Genomic DNA, 20,762 nt, shown 5'->3' with positions numbered 1-20,762 from the left:
AAGGGTTCCTATGGTCACTTCCTGATGATGTCTCCTTTGGAGACATCCTTGAGATGTTAAAGCAGAGAGGTGACTGGAAGCCCTCCAACCTTTAGTCTGAAGAGTCCGTGTTCATGCAGGCTTTTCGTGCCTGGCCTTCTACCTCTTGGTTGACCCCACCTGCCAACTAGCTTGTCCAACGTAGCGTGTGGAAGAACCCTGATTCCATTGAGAGATCTCACGGAGACCAGACAAAATTCTTTCTCCTGTGGAGAATCCGCACTGGTCCAAAGGGTTACCAGTTGATGCTATGGTGGTGCTGGGTGTCCACGAAAAAGGACTTGGTTGAGGAAAGTCCTGCTGTCCACCTACCCAACACAGAATCCCGGGCGGTGGACAGAGTTGGGAAGCGTGTTTTTGCATCAGGGACCTTTGCTGTATGCTTCCTGAATTATTTGGCACATTTTACAAGGCTCCAGAGGTACTTTATCTCCGAGCTCTCTGGGACACTCGCAGGACAGTTGTCTGATGAGGACAGGGACAAAGTGGCCTCGCAGCTAGGAACCCTGGAATCAATATTCAACTCGTCCACGAGGTTGCTCTCACACGCAACCGAAGGAGAGGCTAGTGCAGCGGGTTCAGGCATTGAGGCATCATGCCTGGTTTCGCATCTGTGACCTCGTGGACCCCTTTAAGTCTTCCTTTCTGAATGCTCCCATCGAAGCTTCATCCCTTTTTGGCTCCAAAGTGAAGGACACTCTAGCCAGGTGCAACCAAGATGGAAAAACCCTATCTGCCATAGGCCTATGGTTTTCCAGCCTTCAATGTACCTTCTCCAGGAATTGGAGGAGTGGGAAAATGTGGCATAAGAAATCTCAGGGTCCTTTCCGTGCTGCACTTGGTGATGATACTTCCAGAGGCAGAAGGAGTAACAATTCTGGAAGACGCCCCTATAGAGGCAGAGGGGGTTCTCGTAACCAAGGCTCCAGGGGCTCCTTCTCTGGACAGCCTTATCAGCGCACCTGAGGGGCGGCCCATTTGTTTACCTCTGGAAGTAGTCAGGGTCTCTCTGCACCAAACTGCCTGGCAGTCTATCACCACCGATCATTGGGTGCAGAGTATTATCACCAGAGGTTACACCATTCCCCTTTCTTGTCAGACAAAATTTCCAAGAAAACTTCCTGACGTTCCACCCAGTCAAAGGGAAGAAGCGGCTTCAGAGATTATAAAGCTCTCAAAAAAAGAGTCATCCAACCAGTCCCACCATACCAACGCGGATCCAGATTTTACTCTAGATTCTTTTTGGTGCCAAAAAAGACAGTGGACTGGAGACCCATTGTGGATCTCAGCAACTTAAACAAGTCTGTCACCCACAACAAATTCCGGATGGTCACGGTTCAGTCCTTCCTTCCCTTTTTAAGAGAAGGAGATTGGATGTGCTCTATAGATCTCTGGGATGCATATTACCACATCAAGATGGACAAACACTGTAGGAGTCTGCTTCGCGTCATTACCAATTCCTTGCCCTGCCGTTTGGTCTCTCTACAGCTCCCACAGTGTTCACGAAATGTATGGCAGTGGTAACCGCTCACTTGAGACTAAAGGGATTCCGGGTGTTTCCATGTCTAGATGACTGGCTCCTTGCCTCCCCCCACCAAGCATCTTCTGGAAACTGCGCTACAGCATACTCTCTCTTGCAAAATTGTTGGGAATAACGATCCATTGGGCAAAATGAAATCTTATCGCTACGCAACAAATAAGAGTTCATTGGAGCAATGTTCAATGCTCAGTCCTGTCTGGTATCATTCCCTCTTCACAGACTCAATCAGTGTGAGGTTTCAAATCCGAGTGATTCTTTCTCAAACATCAGCCTCTGCAGAGAAGTTCTCCAAGTTCTAGGTTCTATAGCTGCGTCAGTTCCAATAGTGCCTTTAGCAAAGCTACATATGCAAATTCTGCAATGGCTCCTTCTGTGTTAGTGGTTCCCAAACTGTCATCCCCTGGATTACAAGATTCAAATTGCCAACTCCTGCAAGCAGGATCTGCTTTGGTGGATGAGGCCAGACTTAGATCTTTGGAGCTGCCCATTTCAACCATCCCAGCCCACAGCCATTGTGACCATGGATGCTTCCCTGATCGGTTAGGGGGGGGGCATTTCCAGGCAAGGACTGTCCAAGGCACATGGTCCACCTCAGAGGCCCACCTGCATATCAGTGTTCTAGAACTGAGAGCCGTACTGTTTAGCGTTACAGGTATTCCATTCGGCTCTCCTCTCTGGGACAATTGCAATTCAATCAGACAGTATGTCAGTGGTCTGGTACATCAACAAGCAAGGAAGAACCAAGTCCTACCCCCTATGTCGAGAAGCCATGAGAATTTGGTAATGGGCGATAGCGTCCAACCGCTTTCTGATAGCAACGCATATCCTGGGGAGCTCCATCGTGATTGCCGACAAACTGAGCAGATGCATACTCGTGCCCCACTAGTGGTACCTCAACCCTGAGGTGGCGTCTGTAATCTTTAACCACTGGGGCCAGCCTTGCTGTGATCTTTTCGCCTCCCCATCAAACACCAAGTGCAGCACCGTGGAGGGGGAGTCGCATAGGGACGCTCTGATCCACGATTGGCCCACAGGGCTTCTCTATGCCTATCCTCCCATTCCTCTGATCCCACAGTTTCTAAAGAAAGCTCTTCAGTTGAGATGCAAGGTTATACTGATAGCCCCATTCTGGCCTTGACAAGTTTGGTTCCCCTTTCTTCGGCCTCCCCTAGTATACCCTCCGTGGATTCTGGACTCTCTACCAGATCTGATCACTCACCCCCAAGGGTTGTCACCCGAACCTGTCCACTCTCAAGCTGACAGCTTGGTTTCTCCACTTTTGCTAGTCGCCAGGCAGGCTAATCTCTTCTCATCTGTTCGAGACATCATTCTGGCCTCTCACAAACCATCCACCAGAAGACTATATCAGGATAAATGGAAAAGGTTTTCCAGTTGGTCCAAGGATAACATGCTAGACCCATATTCGGCTCCAGTTACTGCAGTGCTTCAGTACTTGGCTACATTTTTTTTATAACTGAGCCTCTGCCTCTACAGTACAAGTGCACCTAGCAGCAATTTCCAACTTCTACAATGGTATAGATGGCACCCCTCTTATCTCTTTACGCCTCTGCAAGGCTTTACTCAAAGGGACCTCTCATCTCCGACCTCCTCTGACAGCCTGTAGAACCATGGAACCTCACTTTAGTCCTCCAGTCTTTGACTCAAAAGCACTTTGAGCCTGCGGCTATGTGTGACCTAAAGATTTTGTCTTGAAAATCTTTGTTCCTGGTAGCCATTACCTCTGCCAGAAGAGTTTCGGAGCTGCAGACATTGTGTATCAAGAGGCCCTATCTGTTTTTTCAAAAAGACAGATTGTCACTAAAGATGAACCCATCCTTTCTTCCCAAAGTTGTTTATGAATTCTCCATTAATCAGTCCATTGATTTGCCAGTGTTTTTTCCAAATTTTGCCAATAGAGGAGAGTATTGCCTTCACACCTTAGACGTACATAGACAATTAAGATTTTACCTAGACAGGACCAAACCTATCCATAAATCTGAACAGCTTTTCAACTCCTTTTCAGGACTCAAAATGGGAGAAGCTGTTTCCAAAGTTGCATTATCAAGATGGCTAAGGGACTGCATTTGTGTCACCTATTCCCTCCATAATGAATCCATGCCAAAAGTTAAAGCCCACTCCACTAGATCTATGGCAACTTCTATAGCATTCCATTCCAGGGCATCCATGGATGACATCTGTGCAGCAGCTACGTGGGCGAAGCCTCGTACCTTTATCAGTCATTACAAATTGGACCTGGTCTCCAGGGGGAGAGCTGCCTTTGGCTCAATGTACTCAGGAGTGTTCTTCCATAAGGGCCACCCATGGACCTCAAGATAGCTTGGGATTCTGTCCCATCAGTGTTGAATGGAAATAAGATGAACATCATCAGATAAAGAAGTTATGTCTTACCATAATGTTCCTTCTGTGTTGTTCATCTTCTTTCATTCATCACTTCTCACTCTCCTTCCCCCTCCAAAGGCTCGTGGGGGATGCCTTGGGTCTAAGTGGTGCACTAGTGTACTTGCGTAGAAGTGGCCTCTGCTTTACTTCCTTTCTTAGCAAATTCGATGTGAGGTAACAGGGACAAGGGCATTCTGGGTAGAGACTTGGCTCGAGAGTTTTTTTGGCTGGCGTGAGCTTGGTAATAGGCCAACTCAGTTCCGAGGGCTCGGAACTGAACCCCATCAGTCATGAATGAAAGAAGATGAACAACACAGATGGAACGTTATGGTAAGACATAACTTTTTTTCCCACTCTCTACTGTTGTGACCTTCTTCAAAGATTTGCTAGAATATGTTCGATAACTTGTACAGTAATGATGAGTGGAGGTTTTTGCATGTAAGTTTGACATTTTGACATAATTGGTATAGTCATGTGTAGTATGAATATGTAAAGCAGATCCAAAATATAAACTTTAATAAGAAAAATTGTGCGGGCTCCTTTTCAATTTTTTTTTTCTTTGGACAGAGAATTTGTGATCTTCTCAGAGGTGCACTGTCATTGAGCTTTTTTTGTTTTCTTTTCTTTTCTCTAGGCATTATGTATTTTTGAAATCCCAGAAGAGGTGCAAGGGCTTATGGGATGGCAGCAGTTTGGCAGCAGGTGTTGGCTGTTGATGCAAGGTAGGAGCTGGCACTATTAAAAGAATGGAAAAGTTTCCTCATGTCTTTCTGATAAGAAAATTGCATTGCCCAAAAGGTTTTGGGTCAGAAGGTTTTACAATACTGCATTAGAAACAGAAAATACAAGTCTTTGGGTTGACTCAAATGTGAATAATTTCATTTTTAGTTTGGGGTAATTGATTTTTTGAAAGGACTTATTGTACTACATTGTTTTATTCCTTTAAATGCATTTGGGAGGTTGACTGAATCACAACTCAATGTTTAAGTTTCATTACTGGATGTTGGGCGCTTGGAAGCATGACTTGGCTTTAAAGTCCAAGAATGAGGAGGAAGACAAAGTTAACGACCCAGTTGTCACATTATTGCTGACCTTTGCCAAATGAGCTGTTTCTCAACAGTGTCCTGAGGAATCCAGTGCCTTCCTTGTATAGTATGGGAAAAAAGGGGTCTCCTGTTTGGGTTAATGAACTGGTTGAGGAAGAACCACCATCCTGAGACTGTACACTTTTTGTATTAATCATGGCAGAAAATGAAGCAATGGCCCATGTGGAGGACTGAGATGACAAATTACATGAAGAATCAAAAGACGTTTTTATAGTGAATTCTTTTTTCTCCCTCGGATAAAGTAAGCTACTTTGAAATGCATATGAGAGCTTTTGATTTATGCATTCTTCCATTTCAAATTTCAAGCCATTGATTTTGTGTTATGATTAAATTGATTTATAGCACATAGAATTATTTAAGCCTTTTAGTTTTGACATTAAGAGGCGAGTAAAAGAATCAGTCTGAATAATTTCCATTTGGCCTGTTCCAGGTACAATGCTTATCGCACCCCAAATTTTCCTCAGTTCCGAACTCAGTACATTCGACGCCGCAGTCAGCTGTTAAGGGAGAATGCCAAGGCAGGCTATGATCCTCTTATTCGGAAGCAGTATGTGAAGCTACGCTGGCAGCTTTTGGCCCAGCGTTATGGACCCCTTTCTGATCAGAACAGCTTTCGGGCATACAGCAACAGCATCCGAAGTAGCCGTACAACCTTGGATCGTATGGAGGTAAAGATGAGAGTTGATGTCGTGATTTGTCTTGCACTTGGCTCAGTTATTCATTTGCATCTGTTTGGGAAAATATGAATGTATGAAGACCTTAGTGTCTTTGTACCTGGCTCTGATTTAGGTAGAAGTTTAAATTGCCGTAGCTGTTGGAGGTCCCTTCAGATGGCATGCGGCATGCTTTTTTATGCGACTCATTATTGTTTTGATCCTATGCTGTTCTGTCTTAGGGGAAGGCTTACATAAACAACCAACTGTTTTGTCTTTCAGTGCAAGTATTTATTCTCAGACCGTGTTTATATATAATTACTCTATGATTTGGGCAATGCAGTTCTTTTGCTAGAATGACTTGAGTTTGTGGCTCATGCCAATGCTTTATAAAAAGGTTTCCCCATCGTAGATTTGTCTAGTCATAAACTTGCACAAACTGTTACTAAGACAGACTCACAGAGTGCTTAATGTAATGTGTGTAGTTAGTGGCAGGCCAGTATGAAAAAAGATGTTATTGAAACTATGTTGAAAACCTCACATATCTGTAATATGGATCTTCCTGGAGGATTTGTACAGCCGTAGGACAGTTGGATAGAATCCCTAATAGTGTGCCCTTCTGCTCAAGGGATAGGTTGGTATGGCAGGACATTTTGCGGGACTGCCATGCAAAATCATGGAACTAAATTTTCTGAAAAGTGTTTCAAGAATATGTGGACATAGATGGCAGCTTTGCATATATCCTATGTAGAAGTAGTACTTCAGAAAAAGGATGCAGAAATAACAGCTTCTGTTATTTGTGGCACCCTCTCGTAATATTTTAATGTATTTTTCCTGACAAGGAGCCAAACGCAGTGTCCTTTTTTTGACAACTGCTTTTGAAATGGAAGCAATTGTTTTCTTGGCATAAAGGATGGAGTAAATTGATCTTACTGTCTTGGTGGTACTGCACATTTAGGATCTGAATCGGTTTCCTTATTGCTGTGTTATTTGGGAAAGGCATTGACAGCTAGTTTGATTGCTCAGGAGTAGTAGCAAAAGACACCTTTGTTGTGAAATGAATATCTCTCGTTTTTTTTTTTTTTTTTTTTTGAGACTGGTTATATGAAATATTCTACAAAATTTGCAGTTTAAGGCATGTAAGGGTATCTTTTCATTGAAATGTAATTTCAAGTTCATTGTGGAAAGGTTTTTTTTTTTCTTTTATGAACTTCTGATGGTTTATGATTTTTTTTTTTTCTTTTAAGACTTATGCTAGAGACAATAGGCTATTGAAAGATGTCCGAAGTATAATGGCCTTCTGAGAGAGAGTGAGTGAGTATAAGTACCACATTTGAAGCTAGATGTGTATGTGCTACAGAACAGACAGAAATGTCTTAAGTATGAACTTTGGTTGAATAGTATTGGGTGTGTAAGGCCTGATTGACATGTTGAGATATTTCTGCACCTTTGGTAGCGGCAGTCAGAAAGGTGGAGACTTGGTTAATATGCTGAAATTGAAATACGTTTCTATTTGTAGCAGTTTTTAGTGATTCCAGTGTCTCAAAGCTGAAAAGACATACTTGAGAAAGGAATGGTCATCAAGCATTGATGAGGGATATTCACTCACTTTTATATTTGAGGATTTTAAGTACTTTGCCATCCTTTAGTCATTTTGGCCTGGTATGCTGCCAGTTTGCTTAGAGAAAGAGAGTTTACAGCAGTGACAATTAGGTTTGTTGTATGTAGTTTGGAGTGATCTAGATCAGCTAAGCTGAAGCCTGGCTGACATTAACAGCACTTTGCATTTGTGGGAAACAGGTGATTGTGTATGTTGAGCTGTATGTCCAAGAGGAAAGAGAATACACCTGCTCAGTACAATATCAGTAGTAGAGTGAAATACTGTCAGGATATATGATAGTACTGGTTTGGGTTGATTTGGCAGTATCCCTCTGAAGTGCCACCCAGTTTCCATTCAGTAACCTAGATGCATTTCCTTACTGAGTGTACTTTGAGTTTTGTTTGCTTGACAGATTTGCAGAATGGAAGATTTTTTTTTTAAATCACCCACACTTAATAATTCCTGGCTAGTCTGTAAAGAGTGATGCCTCCATGCATATTTAAACAACCATCTTATTTTAAATTGAGAAGCTGGTTTATTTTTTGCCAGTGTACTCCCCTTACCCTAAGTAAAATTTGAGACATTTGTTGTAATGGTCGGAGTTGTCTGAAGAGTACATCGGAAAGCCTTGGATGTAGTTGTTATTCTTCTCCTACCTGTTTTAAATGTCTTAATGTGGCCTGCTTGACCAGTTTCTGTTTATCTAGAGCATTTCTATCTGGTACTGTAGATTTTTGAGTAGCCACTGAGTCTTCATTACCTGTATCTGGCAAAAGAAACTGATGGAATATAGGATGCCCTGAAATGTATAGCACTAACTTAATGTCTTGCTGTCATTGCCGATACGTCACTTGTGAAATCCAGTAGAAAGAAGCAAACGTCCTCCAAAATTTCTTTTGGATGGAAAGCTTTGAAGTTGAGCCGGTCATGCTTCTGAAACTCTACAGCTAAAGAATAGGAATAAAATGGGATTTGGAGTCTAGCATTTTTTTTTCATACTGCTGAACACAACTTGAACCAAACGTCATTTTCCCAGGAGCAGTTTATTCAACTGAGCTGTTGTCTTGCAGTCATGTAGGAAAGGGGAAAAACACTTAAACCTGTAGCAGTTTAATGGAGTAAACCAAAGGACATTGCATTCTGAAGATCTGTTTAGAGCCAATAACTTAAAATACTGAATAATTCGCTGTCTTGAACCAAAGATATTTTTGTCTGATTGTACTTCACAGGACTAAGTATTTGAAACTATGAAAAATATTAATTTGCAGACATTCAGAATTTCTTTTTTTAGCACATGTTGATTAGGAAGACTTAGTTCTTCAATGGGGTGCCAGTGGACTTTTTGTCCCATGTTGGTGTGACATCAGAGGTGGTAGATTTAGAGTTCAGGAGTGTGGAAGCAAAGCCCACACATCAGGAGAGGTGGTTAGACTCCATACAACTTTATTGTAGTTTAAGACTGAGTGGCTGACCTGGCAGTAGGTGAGTTTGGGGTTGGTAACTTTGGTGTAGGAAGTTAAATGGCAATAGATAGAAGCAGACCTGTATGTATTTATCTAGGCAAAATGTAAGTTATAAAACTGACTATGCTAACAGTGATGAACATGAAATAGAAGGAGCAGCTTGTGGTTTTGAATGGGAAAAACTCCAAATGGTGCAAGGCAAACCTCTTTTATAAGACACTGATGTTAGAGCTTCTCCAATATGGAACTGTTGCTGCCTGCCCTTAAGAGTGGATATAGTTAATGCTGCTTGAAAACGCAGCAGACCTGTGATAACAGTTAAGAAAGGGTAAACCCATTTTGTTTTATTTCTGCAAGATTCTTTTCAAGATAGATTACTGTTTTGAGTACATCACCCTTTTCATGTGTGTGTATTAAGAGTAGTAGCTTTAGGTATTGTTTGTGCAACTCTGTGGAATGGAATTTATCTTTAGAACAGTAGCCCCCCCCCCCCCAAACTTTCAGTAATTGCATACCCGTTTTGACTTTTTTTTTTGAGCAGCATTTTACTAAATAACACACATTCATTCTAAGTACTATGCTATCCCCATGCATCACTTGTCAATTTAACACTAATTGCAGATGCAACCATATTATAACTTACATGCATATATAATAGCAATAAACTAGCCTCTTGTCAGACAATCTGTTCTCACTTTTGTCTTTCAATAACTTGCCATTGTTAAGCATGTAAATCTATATATCACAATCAACTGTTACATTTTTTTATTTTATTTTTATTTTATTTTACATTTGTTAACCGGGCTAGTCTGGCTGGATACATGTCCATTTTCAGCAGAGGCCCGAGGAGAAAAGCTCCACTATCATACTATAAACTTTACAGTTTAAAAAAATCACTAATCTAAAAACAATCAAACATAGACAAAAAGCAAATAACAATTGAATATACAGTGATTAAATATGAAAGCAGGTAGTGGAACGGTTATTATGTAGTTTGAAAAAAAGCAGAAATGAAGTAAGCAAAAAGTGGAAAAGTACAAGTCGTGTTTGGTACTAATATTAAGGGCATAGCATAGGAGTAGCCAGTAAGTGAGTAAGAGAAGAGAGGGTGATCAAAAGGTAGTGATAAAAGCATGAGGTAGGAGGATATAGGAAGTGTGATAAAAGAAGTAAGAGAGAGAAAGCAGATGGTCTGAAGGGAAGTCAATCAGAAGTTAAGCATAATCAGTGGAAGTAAAAAGAAGGGGACTGGAGAGGGTAAAATCTTTGCTGAGCTCAGTCGGGATTGGAGCATGGGCACAGCCAGTGATTTTGTAAATGATTTCTAATCTTTTTTTTGAAAAGGTGAGATGAGCCTAGGGAAGTCAGTTCTCTGGGAAGTTTATTCCAATATGATCCAACAGTGTTTGCAAATAAGGAGTCACCTGCTTTATTATGAGATTTGAGAGTAGTTACTAGAAGCTTGTTGGCTGAGCGAAGTGTAGTAAGATTTTTATAAGGTGTGATGAGGTTATTCAGTATGGGTGTATTGGAGGGGTAATGTAGAATTTTAAAAGTGATGACTAATTGCTGTAGGAGTATTAGGTTTGGAAGTTCTAGCCAGTTAAGTTTCTTTAAGTTAAGACAGTGATGAGTACGTAATGGAGAGCCAGTGGCAAATCTGGCAATACTATGGTAGGCTGAATTAAGTTTCTGAAGGTTAGCTTTAGAAATGTTGATAAAAGATGGAGAGGCATACAGTAGTGTAGAGATGAGGTGAGTTTGGGCAAGAGGCACTCTGGATGTGGCAGTAAGAAAGGGCTTAAGTCTGTAGAGGGCACCTATTTTTTTATTAACTGTCTTGATAGTTAAATCAATGTGATAGTCAAAGTTTAGCTGATTGTCTATGGTGACGCCTAGTAGTTTTGTGGAATGGTCAGGTTTAATGATAGTGCCATTGCAGGACACAATGGAAAAAGAGATTGGGGTGGATTTAAGGGTTGGGGTGAAAAGTAGAAGTTTGGTTTTTTTGGGATTTAGGAGGAGACAGATATGTTGAAACCATTTTTCTGCTGCTGTGAAGACCAATTGGGTAGAGGAGTGGAGTTCTACTGGGGATTGAGCAGAGCAGATGAGAGTAGAATCATCAGCATACTGTATACAAGTGGATGTAGGGAGGGAAGTGGGCAGGTTATTTATGAATATAGAGAAAAGGAGGGGACCTAAGATGGATCCTTGTGGGACGCCAATAGTAACTGGGAGTTGAGAGGATAGATGGCTGTCCCAGAGGACTGCTTGTTTTCTGTTTGTCAAGTACGAGTCAAACCACTGTAGTGCTAGTGAATCAAGTGAGAGGGATTTTAAAGTGTGGAGGAGAAGTTGATGGTTGACCATATCGAATGCTTTCGAGAGGTCCAAGAACAGTGCAGAGGAGAACAGGTTGTTATTGCGATTTTTGTTGATTATGTCAGTGAAGGAGAGAAGGGCAGTAGAAGTACTGTGGTAGGGCCTAAAACCATGTTGTGAGTCTACAAGCAAGTTGTTATGCAAGAGATGATGTAAGAGTTGATGGTGTATGCAGCGTTCCATTATTTTAGATAGTGGAGATAGAAGGGCAATAGGCCAAAAATTGGAGAGTTCGTTAGAGTTACCTCCTTTATGGAGGGGAATGATATGGGAGATTTTCCAACAGGATGGGATTTTGGAATCCGTTATTGTTCTGTTTATTAAGATGGAGACTGGGTAGGCTAGTTCGGTTGCAGCTAGTTGAAGATATTCAGCTGGTAGCTTGTCGGCAGAAGGGGTGCAAGGTTTGAGTTTAGAGAGTAACTTACGTATATAAGTTGTGGAGACAGTATTAAACTTTAGCATGGGGGTGCTGTTTTGGGTGGGGGTTATTTGGAGGGAGAGGGGGGGGAGTCATGGTGCTTGCTAGAGAGGCGACTGTTTGAGAGAAGAAGTTGTTGAAAGTGTTGGCTATTATGTTAGGTTGGGTCTGAGCTAGGCTAGCTGGGGTAGGTGTTTTGGTGTTCCCTGGATGGAGTAGTTTGTTTATTCCTGACCAAAATTGTTTGGGGTTTTGGTTTTGGTTTTGTTGATACTGAAAATAATAGTTTTTTTTATCCAGATAGGTAAGTTTCTTTGTTGTGTTTCTCAGGTGTTTGAAGTTTTGATGGTCAGTAGGGTTTTTTGTGGACCTCCATTTAGTCCATAATTTATTTCTAGCTCGCATTATTTGTTTAGTAGTTTTGGAGAGTCATGGGGCTGCCTTGGAGCTTAGTCTAATTAAACGAGATGGGGCATGATGCTGGAGAATTTGTAGGAAGGTATTGTTGAAATGGGTTACTGCTTCATCTATTGGGAGGTATTTTAGAGTTGACCAGTTATATTCTTTGAGTTCATTTCGAAAGGATGCTAGGTTAAAATTGGTTTTGTTGTGTACGGTACGATAGGTAGCTTGCTTGGGATTGTTGTATTTTTGTTTAGTGATAAAGGTAAGGAGATGGTCGCTGATATTGTCAGGGAGTATTCTAGTTTTATAAGAGAGGGGATTGTTGTTAATCGGTATCCAATCTAGAATGGTTTGTTTGTGGGTTGATTTGTGCATTCTAGCAGGGGAGTTAATGGTTTGATGAAAGTTAAAGAGATTAAGGTGAATGGTGGGTTTGGGAGTTATGCAGGAGTTCCAGACAATATTAAAGTCTCCTAAGATTATGGTTTCCTGAGGAAAGCTACAGGAGACCCAGCTTAGGATATTTTCTAGTGTGTTGATGTTATTGCCTGGAGGGATGTAGGAACATATTATATATATAGCCTTGGTTTTATTAACTTGGAGTTTGGAACATAGTATTTCAGCATTAGCTGGGGAGGGGGGCAGGGAGTCAATTAAGGCTACCTGTAGTTGGGATTTGTATAAAAGGCCACTCCGCTCTTTTATTAAGACGATCTTGCCTTAAGGTGCTATAGCCTGGGGGAGTAAATTTGTTGTCTTTGGTACTGGGTTTAAGCCAAGTTTCAGTGAGACAGAGAATATCAAAGGCGTAGAAATCAATTAAGGCATGGAGTTGTGTGATTTTATTGTTGATGCTACGAATATTTAGGTGAGCAATAGAGAGGGAGTCAGTGGAGAAAGGTGAACCAGAACAATTAGTTTGGTTTGTAGGGGTGTGGCTGAGGAGAGTATTGGGACCAGGGTTGGGGTGGATGTCCCCATGTATTAGTAATAGTGTTTGTGGGACTTGAAATACTTTTAGGTTTTTGCAGGGTATTAGATAAAACCGTTTAGAGGTTAGGAATTTGTAATGGTGTACTTTGTGGTAGAGAGGGGGAAGGTAGGGACAGGTTGACAGGATATTAATGTGTGTTTGGTCAGGTAGAGGAAGTGTAGATGTGTGTTTGGCTAACACAGGAGGTTGGCTAAGGATAAGATATTCGTAGGAGGTAAGAGTATAGTAATAAAGAAGGATGTTAAGGAGAAGAAGTGAAAAGATTGAGTTAAGGCTTAAAGGCATGTTATTAGTGAGATGAGGTTAGCAAGTATAGGACTGTGTGGTATGTAATAGTAGAGTGAGGTGAGGTAGTTAGATAAGATTATGGAGAGAGGGTGTGGTGGTAGGACTTGGAGTATAGTGTTGACAGGTGATGTTGTACAGGAAATGAGATAGGTAGTTAGTTAATTGGGGGTGTGTCTAAGCAAGTATAAAGGTAGGGCCCCTGGGGGGGTGTGGGAATTGGGGGTAGGGTGGGAGCGGAGTGAGCGAGCAACGGAGCGGGGAAGAGCAAGTGAGACGATCAGTTGCAGAAAACAATCAGGCAAGAAGAGAGAAGCAGGTGTAAAGGTAAGGGTGAGCTAAAGAGTAAAAAATTAGTGGAGAGTATATGGTAAGTGGGGGGTAGGTGATAGTAGTGGGTAAGGTAGAGGAGTCAGACGTAAGGGAATAGCAAGAGGCAGAGGTCAAATATGGAACTAAAAAAAGACAGTGCAATTTGTAGTGGAATACTCTGAAAAAATATGAGGAAGAGAAAGAAAAAAAGTAGTAGGATTCGTAGTATAAAAGGCACCACCTAGTGGCCAGGTCTGGAAGGATATCAGACAGAGCAAGCAGGGAGTTCACCAAGAAAAAAGAGTCAGGGTAGAGGGAGAGGTTCCCCAAGGACAAAGCCGAGGAGAGGAGGGAAAGAGAAGGGATCTAAAGTCCAACTAGAGGGGGGGGGGGCTGCTGGTTAACTTGGTAGGGGAGCAAATATATCCTGGAGAGTAAAGTTAAACAGTACAAGAATAGGACATACTTTCCAAAAAGGTCAACTCTGGGTAGACAGTCTTATTGGGGAGGACGTAAAATCCTATTCAGGATTATGGTGCTTAATATGATGTCCACAGGGCCTCTTTGGCTAGGGAAGGACAGGAACCCAGGTGTACAGTCTGAGAATTATATAGGAAGAGAGAGAAAAACAAAGGGAAATAAAGTCATTAGTCAATGAAGTGTGTACCACATAACTAGAACATATGCCTTAAATCCAAGAACAAGGTCAGTACAGAGACTATTCTAAGACACACTGTATAAAACGGTTTAGTTAGACCGCTAATGAAACACAGTAGGGCTCACAAAACACCCATGCAATAGTTACATGCTAGAATATAATTTAAGCTAGCAACATCAACCCCAATATTTAAGTACGTTCTACTCTTCAACATGAGCATCAAGCAGTCAGCAGTTACTAGAGAAATGGCAGGACACAACATTCACAGCCTAGCGTCTATAGCCGATTATTACAGGATCCCAAGAGGGATGCAAGTTAGATATAATGTTGCTTCAATGTGTTTAGGTCAAAACATAACATACATTGTGTACATATGTGCAACAGAGCATTAAAATAGAAACAGTGTGCAAGACATTTCAGTAATATAAACACCTTAGCATAAATAAAATCTTAAACAGCTACAGCTCCCTGTGAACGCCAGTTATAAGTTGTGGGAGACCACGTGGAGGCTGGACTAGGCAAGGGACGCTACAGATAAGTTGCAGCAAGGGGTAACGCTAATATAGAGAAGGTTGTAAGAGGTACACACCGTGACAGAGTAAAAAATAATGACTACCGCTGTGGTAAGCACGATGTAAGGAAACACATGCGTGTCCGCTTATTGATGGAAATAAAGCTGAAAACCCCCTCAGCGTCCAAGAAGCTTACGTTACAGGTTTAGGCTACGGTAGGCTGAAGGATAAACACTACCTCTGGGTTGCTAGCCAGAATAAAAAGAAAAAAAGCATGCCAAGCGTAACCGCTACTAAGTATAAGTTGTTAATAGGCGCTTCAAGCGCTTTACAATAATAACAAACAGGCTTAGAGCGAGCGGTAAGATAAACGCTACCGCTGTGGCTGTTAGTCTTATTTTACTGTTGGGACCCAAACACAGGTACCATTGGTAGTAAAAAAATAACATCTACTGAAACATCTACTCTTGATCTCCATATTGATTTAAAATTATTGCTTAAACAAAACAAGCGCACAAGTTAATTATTAGAACATAACTTGAGATCAGGTGTTGACTACTGACAATATTGTGTTATTAATACTATGTTGCAAGTCCTAACAATTGGACTACTGATTTCATACCTTGTATTACAGTCTATGTTCTTTAAGTAGAGCTGTCTTGTAGATGCTTTGTTCCATGTCTGTGTTCAACTCCATTTCCATTACCAGACTGCTAAGGATTTAAACTGGGAGTTCGGTTTCTGTTCTCTAACCTTTCTCACTTGCATATTACAAAGATTAAAAATAATTTTTACTTTTTTATTGGTGGTTGTCTTTGGTTTTCCATTTTCTAGTAATTATTTTTTTTAGCCAGTGTCAACACACAAGAGAAGTGCTTTCACCTCCTATATTATGTGATCTGATGTCATTTTAATTTGTTCCACAATGAATGAGTCTTGGATCCAACCCTCTTATCTAACTCAACTGCTCTTGTCTAGATTCTAGGGTCCAACTCTTGAGCTCCTCCCTTTCCTCATAATGCCCCTGACCACTGCATTACCTCAAATCTCATTTGTCACTCTAACGATTCGGTTGGTTAGGCGTTCTCACAAGTTCAGCAGTTTTTCTATTTTGGGAATAGTGAGTAAAATTGAAGTTTAACTTAATTTTCCTTAGTTAGCATTCTGATAGCATCCTCTGTTTACTGCTAAACTAGTCTTTTTTTTTTTTTTTTTAACGACTGACTTTTTGCCACCATTAAGCATTCCTCATAGCATGGCTAAGTGAAAGCCTACTGGATTTAAGAAGTGCACATCCTCACTTCGTGTGGGTATAAGATACCCAACTCTGATGCCCACAAGGAGTGCATTTATTGTTTAGGCCCTGTCTATCTAGATACAACTTTTAATGATGTCCTTCAAGGATGCATCTGCAGTCATCGCATATGGGTTGTCCTGCCTTAGGCAGCCCTTCGGTCAGCCGGATTCCAAAGTCTGGGTCCGGCGTCGACTGATGTCTCCCTTTCCCCGACGTCAGAGCGCCTGGGGTATAAAAGCGTCAGCCGACGCCATCTTCCCCAGTCTTTCTTGCCATGTGGTGCCCGAAGCAGAAGCAGTTCGCAAGTGCCGGTCGGCCAGCTCCTGTAATTCAGCTACCGAAGACTTCAAAAAGCTAAGTACCCCGTTGGGGACTCTTTCTTGCCTCAGCCGATGTCAGATAAAGTTAATAATTGCTTAACTTGTGGGAAACAAATACCTCATAAGGATTTCCACTCTTACTGCCTCCCCTGCCTAGGCCCAGACCACGACGTCTCGGCCTGTTCAGCCTGTGCTTCCTTCAACCGACGCACTCTTAGACGTCGGGCGGTGTTTGCAGAGGAATTTTTTGGGGCTAGTTTTGCTTACAATATGCCGTCGGAGTCTCCGACTTCCCATTTAATCAAGAAACGGAAGGACAAGGACCAACACACGCGGGCCACGGTTTCGGCTGAAACCACGGCTAGGCCTACCGCGAGTGTCTCGGTCTCGGCAGAAACAGAGTCCTTGGTACTTCCATTCTCCGAAACCGCTCAACCGACAACCTCTGCCCCGGAGGCCCCTGCTGAGTCGGTTATTGAATTTCCTTCAGAAACTGGTGTTGTGGAAACTTCAGGCATCATTCCTCTAGACAAAACTACACCAGCACGTGGTGCAGCCAGGCCTCCTGCATCCATGTCCATAAAGGCATTCACCAGGGCTAAAGCTGCTAAACACACAAAAACTATGCCTCCCAGGGTTATTCCTCCGGGACCCACTACAGGTTCACAGATTCTAAGTTTAGCAGAGGACCTAATTTCCTTAATTAGGGGCTCTCAGCCCCATCCGGACCGGGGCTCTCAACCTCCTCCAGACAAAAGGCCCAGGGTTGAGCCCTCTGATCCCCACTCCTCAGAGGAGGCCTCTGATGGCTCTGCTCTCTCGGACTACCAGGAGGAGGCCTTTTCGGCCTATGAGGATTCTGATGCAGAGGAATCTATCCACTCGGCCTCCCCTCCTGAGGAACTTTCCTTCGGGGAGACCCTGCACACTATGAGAGCATTTCAAATGGCAGGGCCAGGAATTCTCTGATTCCAGGAAGAGATTAAGGACTTTTCTGCATTTACCTCAGCATAGACCTTTGGCTATTCCTCCTGTTTTGAATGTCATTGATGATGTGTACTCTGAGTCTAGCATAACCCCTGACACTTTTCCTCCGGCCCCTATCAAAACCGATGGGTACTACAGGGTCCCGGACTCGCATCACTTTCTTTACAAAGCCCACTCTGCAGACCCAGAAACTATTTCCCAGGGCCCTAAAGGGGTTGCAGCTGCCACTGCTAAAAATCCACTTCCCTCTGAAAGGGAGTCCAGGGCTTTAGAGAGATGGGGTAAAAAAGTGTATACTTCAGCTACTCTTTCTATGAGGGCATTAAATTGTCAATTTCATATGATACAGTACCAAGAGTATTTGTTAGATGAATTGCATAAGAAACTGTCTTCTCCTGAACCCCTAGATCGCAAATCACTACAGGATCTGGTACATAACTCCCAGCAGGTTAGCAACCATTTCTTGCAGTGTGGTTATGATGCATTGGAAGCTTTATGTAGGTCAGCTATGACTGGTGCAGTCATATGTAGGCATGCTTGGCTGAAGGAACAATCTCTGCCAGACCATGTTAAAGCTAAGCTTCTGGATGCTCCACTGGAAAAGCAAAAGTTATTTGGCTCCACTGCTCAGGAGGTCTTAAAGAAATTTGAGGAAAAGGCAAAATCTGTACAAACAGTCAACGATTTTCTACAAGTACAACCGCCAAGATTCAGCAGAAATTGGCCTGCCAAGAATTGGTCCTTTCCGGACGCAGAAAGATTTCAGAGAGGCAAGAACAGGTGTGCCAGAGGTAGAGGGCAAGCTAGAGGCTCCTACAGAGGACGTCAATGGCAGCCTCCCAACCAGAGAGGTAGTGCAGGACCTACAACTGCTGCACAAGGACAGACGCAATGACTTCACTTTGACTCCGCCAACCAGGGCTCAATTAGAAGCACCTTTGGGCGGAAAGCTTTCTTTATTCTCAGAAAATTGGCACAGTATTACAAGAGACAAATGGACACTACAAATAATAGACAAAGGATACAGGTTCCATTTTCACACATTACCAAACAGAAAAGGCATGCCAGACCTGCCACCAAATCAAAGGGCAGAGGCTTTGAAACAAATCTCCAGCTTAATGCAAATGAAAGCTATAGAAAAGGTTCCTATTTCAGAACAAGGCCAAGGAGTTTATTCCAGACTATTCCTTGTTCCAAGAAAAGAAAAACAATGGAGGCCTATTCTCGACTTGTCCGCACTGAATACTTATCTCATTGTGCCAAAATTCAAAATGACTCTACAGCAACTCCTTCCCATGCTGGGCAAGGGGTCTTGGCTGGTAACTCTGGACCTCAAGGAGGCATACCTGCATGTCCCTATCAGACAAAGTTGCAGAAGACACCTCAGATTTCTTGCAGGTTTAGAGCATTATCAATTCTCAGCATTGCCCTTTGGCTTATCTACAGCGCCCAGAGTATTCACGAAATACCTGGCATCAGTAATTGCACACTGCAGACTTCAGGGGATTCAAATTTACCCATATCTGGACGACTGCCTTATACAAGTGGACAGCCAACAAACTTTGGTAAAGCATTTGAATTATGCCATCCACCTACTTCAGGCCTTGGGATATACAGTCAACATTCACAAATCAAGACTTGTTCCATCCCAAAGAATAACTTTTCTGGGTGCGGATCTAGACACAACCACCCAAATGGCTTTTCTCACAGAAGAAAAACAAAGACAACTACCAGATTATTTCAAGAACCTGACAAGACAAACTCAGCTGACAGCAAGGAACATCCTGCAGGCCCTGGGTTACATGGCATCTTGCAGTCTTCTGATTCCACAAGCAAGGCTGCATATGAGGAAACTACAATGGTACCTAAGAAGTTTATGGACTCAGCACAGTCACAGCTTAGAAGCTTTGATCCTACTCATTCCATGCCTCCAAAAGGAATTTCTGTGGTGGGCTCAAGCAAGCCAGTCAAACAGGGGTCTGCCCTTCAGCAAGCCAATAGCCAGCCAAACCATTACAACGGACGCTTCAGACCACGGTTGGGGAGCACACATGGAGGGCAGATGTATTCAAGGACTATGGTCACAAAAGGAGCAAAGCATGCACATAAACCAAAAGGAAATGCTAGCAGTGATTCATGCAATCGAGGCCTTCAAACTCTTCCTGCATCAAGGCCACCTGTTAATAAGGACAGACAACACCACAGTTATGTGGTACATAAACAAATAAGGAGGTACCCATTCCTACCCTCTTTGCAGACTGGCAATGAATCTATGGGAACTTTCCCTGAAACTCAATATAGAGCTGCAATCACAGTTTGTACCAGGAAAAGACAATATACTGGTGGACAGCCTAAGCGGAAATATCACGGATGCACACGAATGGATGCTGCACCCAGACATCTTCTTTCAGATAACACAATCATGGGGGAGGCCGGACATAGATCTTTTTGCCTCGCACCACAATCATCAGCTGAAGAAATTCTGCTCAAGAACATACCACCCACAAGCATGGAAAGTGGACGCCCTCTCTTTCAGCTGGAGAACTCTATAACAGTGTATGCATTCCCACCTCTTCCATTAATGACCAAGGTCTTACTGAAGATCAGGACAGAGCAGCCAAAGGTGATTCTGATAGCTCCGGACTGGCCAAGACAGCACTGGTACCCGCTGTTAAAGAGCATGTCACGCACGAAACCGTGGCCTCTTCCTCAATGGCCACTTCTCCTGACACAGCACAATTACAAAGCTCTGCATTCCAACCTGAAAACCTTGCAACTAACAGCCTGGAGAATACCTTGACTCCTTCCCAGGATAAGCTATCCAAGAGGGTAAAGGATATCATCATGGAAGCTCGCCAGCCTTCTACAAGAAAGGCATATTCAGCAAAATGGAAAAGATTTCACACTTGGAGCACCACAAAGGGCCTAGATGCGACAGTGATGAACATGGCACATATTCTGGAATACTTGGCAGAAATGCTCCACAATGGCCTGTCTTACTCTTCCATTAAAATTCATGCTTCAGCAATTTCAGCAGAGTACAATACTGATCCACCTGTCTTCTCTCATCCTCTCCTAAGACAGTTTCTAAGAGGAATTAAAAACATCAGTCCTCCAAGGAAACCACCAGTGCCTACTTGGGACCTTAATTTTGTGTTGGAAAAACTAACACTGCCTCCCTTTGAACCAGCAGCATCTGCAGAACCACAGTTCCTGTCTTGGAAGACTGCCTTCCTTCTGGCCATAACCTCAGCAAGAAGAGTATCTGAGTTACAGGCCCTCATGGCAGTACAGCCATTTCTTATTTTTCATCAGGACAGAGTTTCATTGAGAACCAATCCTTCATTTATGCCAAAGGTGGTATCCAGGGTCTCATTAAACCAAG

General features: G+C 42.7%; 1 protein-coding gene across 2 annotated transcripts in view; it reads left to right on the top strand.

Moving 5' to 3' along the window:
- The window catches only part of WDR13 (WD repeat domain 13), a 790,180-nt gene that overhangs the window by 243,501 nt on the left and 525,917 nt on the right, over positions 1–20,762 (top strand). For both annotated transcript variants that reach the window (XM_044080309.1, XM_044080310.1), the window contains exons 2-3: positions 4,614–4,701; positions 5,516–5,753. In XM_044080309.1, the coding sequence (XP_043936244.1) occupies positions 4,661–4,701; positions 5,516–5,753 (279 nt within the window). In that variant the 5' untranslated portion in view covers positions 4,614–4,660. The remainder of the gene's footprint in view (positions 1–4,613; positions 4,702–5,515; positions 5,754–20,762) is intronic.

Source organism: Protopterus annectens, chromosome 8.part0, assembly GCF_019279795.1.
Source record: "Protopterus annectens isolate FY-2018-M chromosome 8.part0, PAN1.0, whole genome shotgun sequence".
NCBI lineage: Eukaryota > Metazoa > Chordata > Ceratodontiformes > Protopteridae > Protopterus > Protopterus annectens.
The sequence above is the reverse complement of the archived record's forward strand: the minus strand, read 5'-3'. Positions and strand labels throughout refer to the sequence as shown.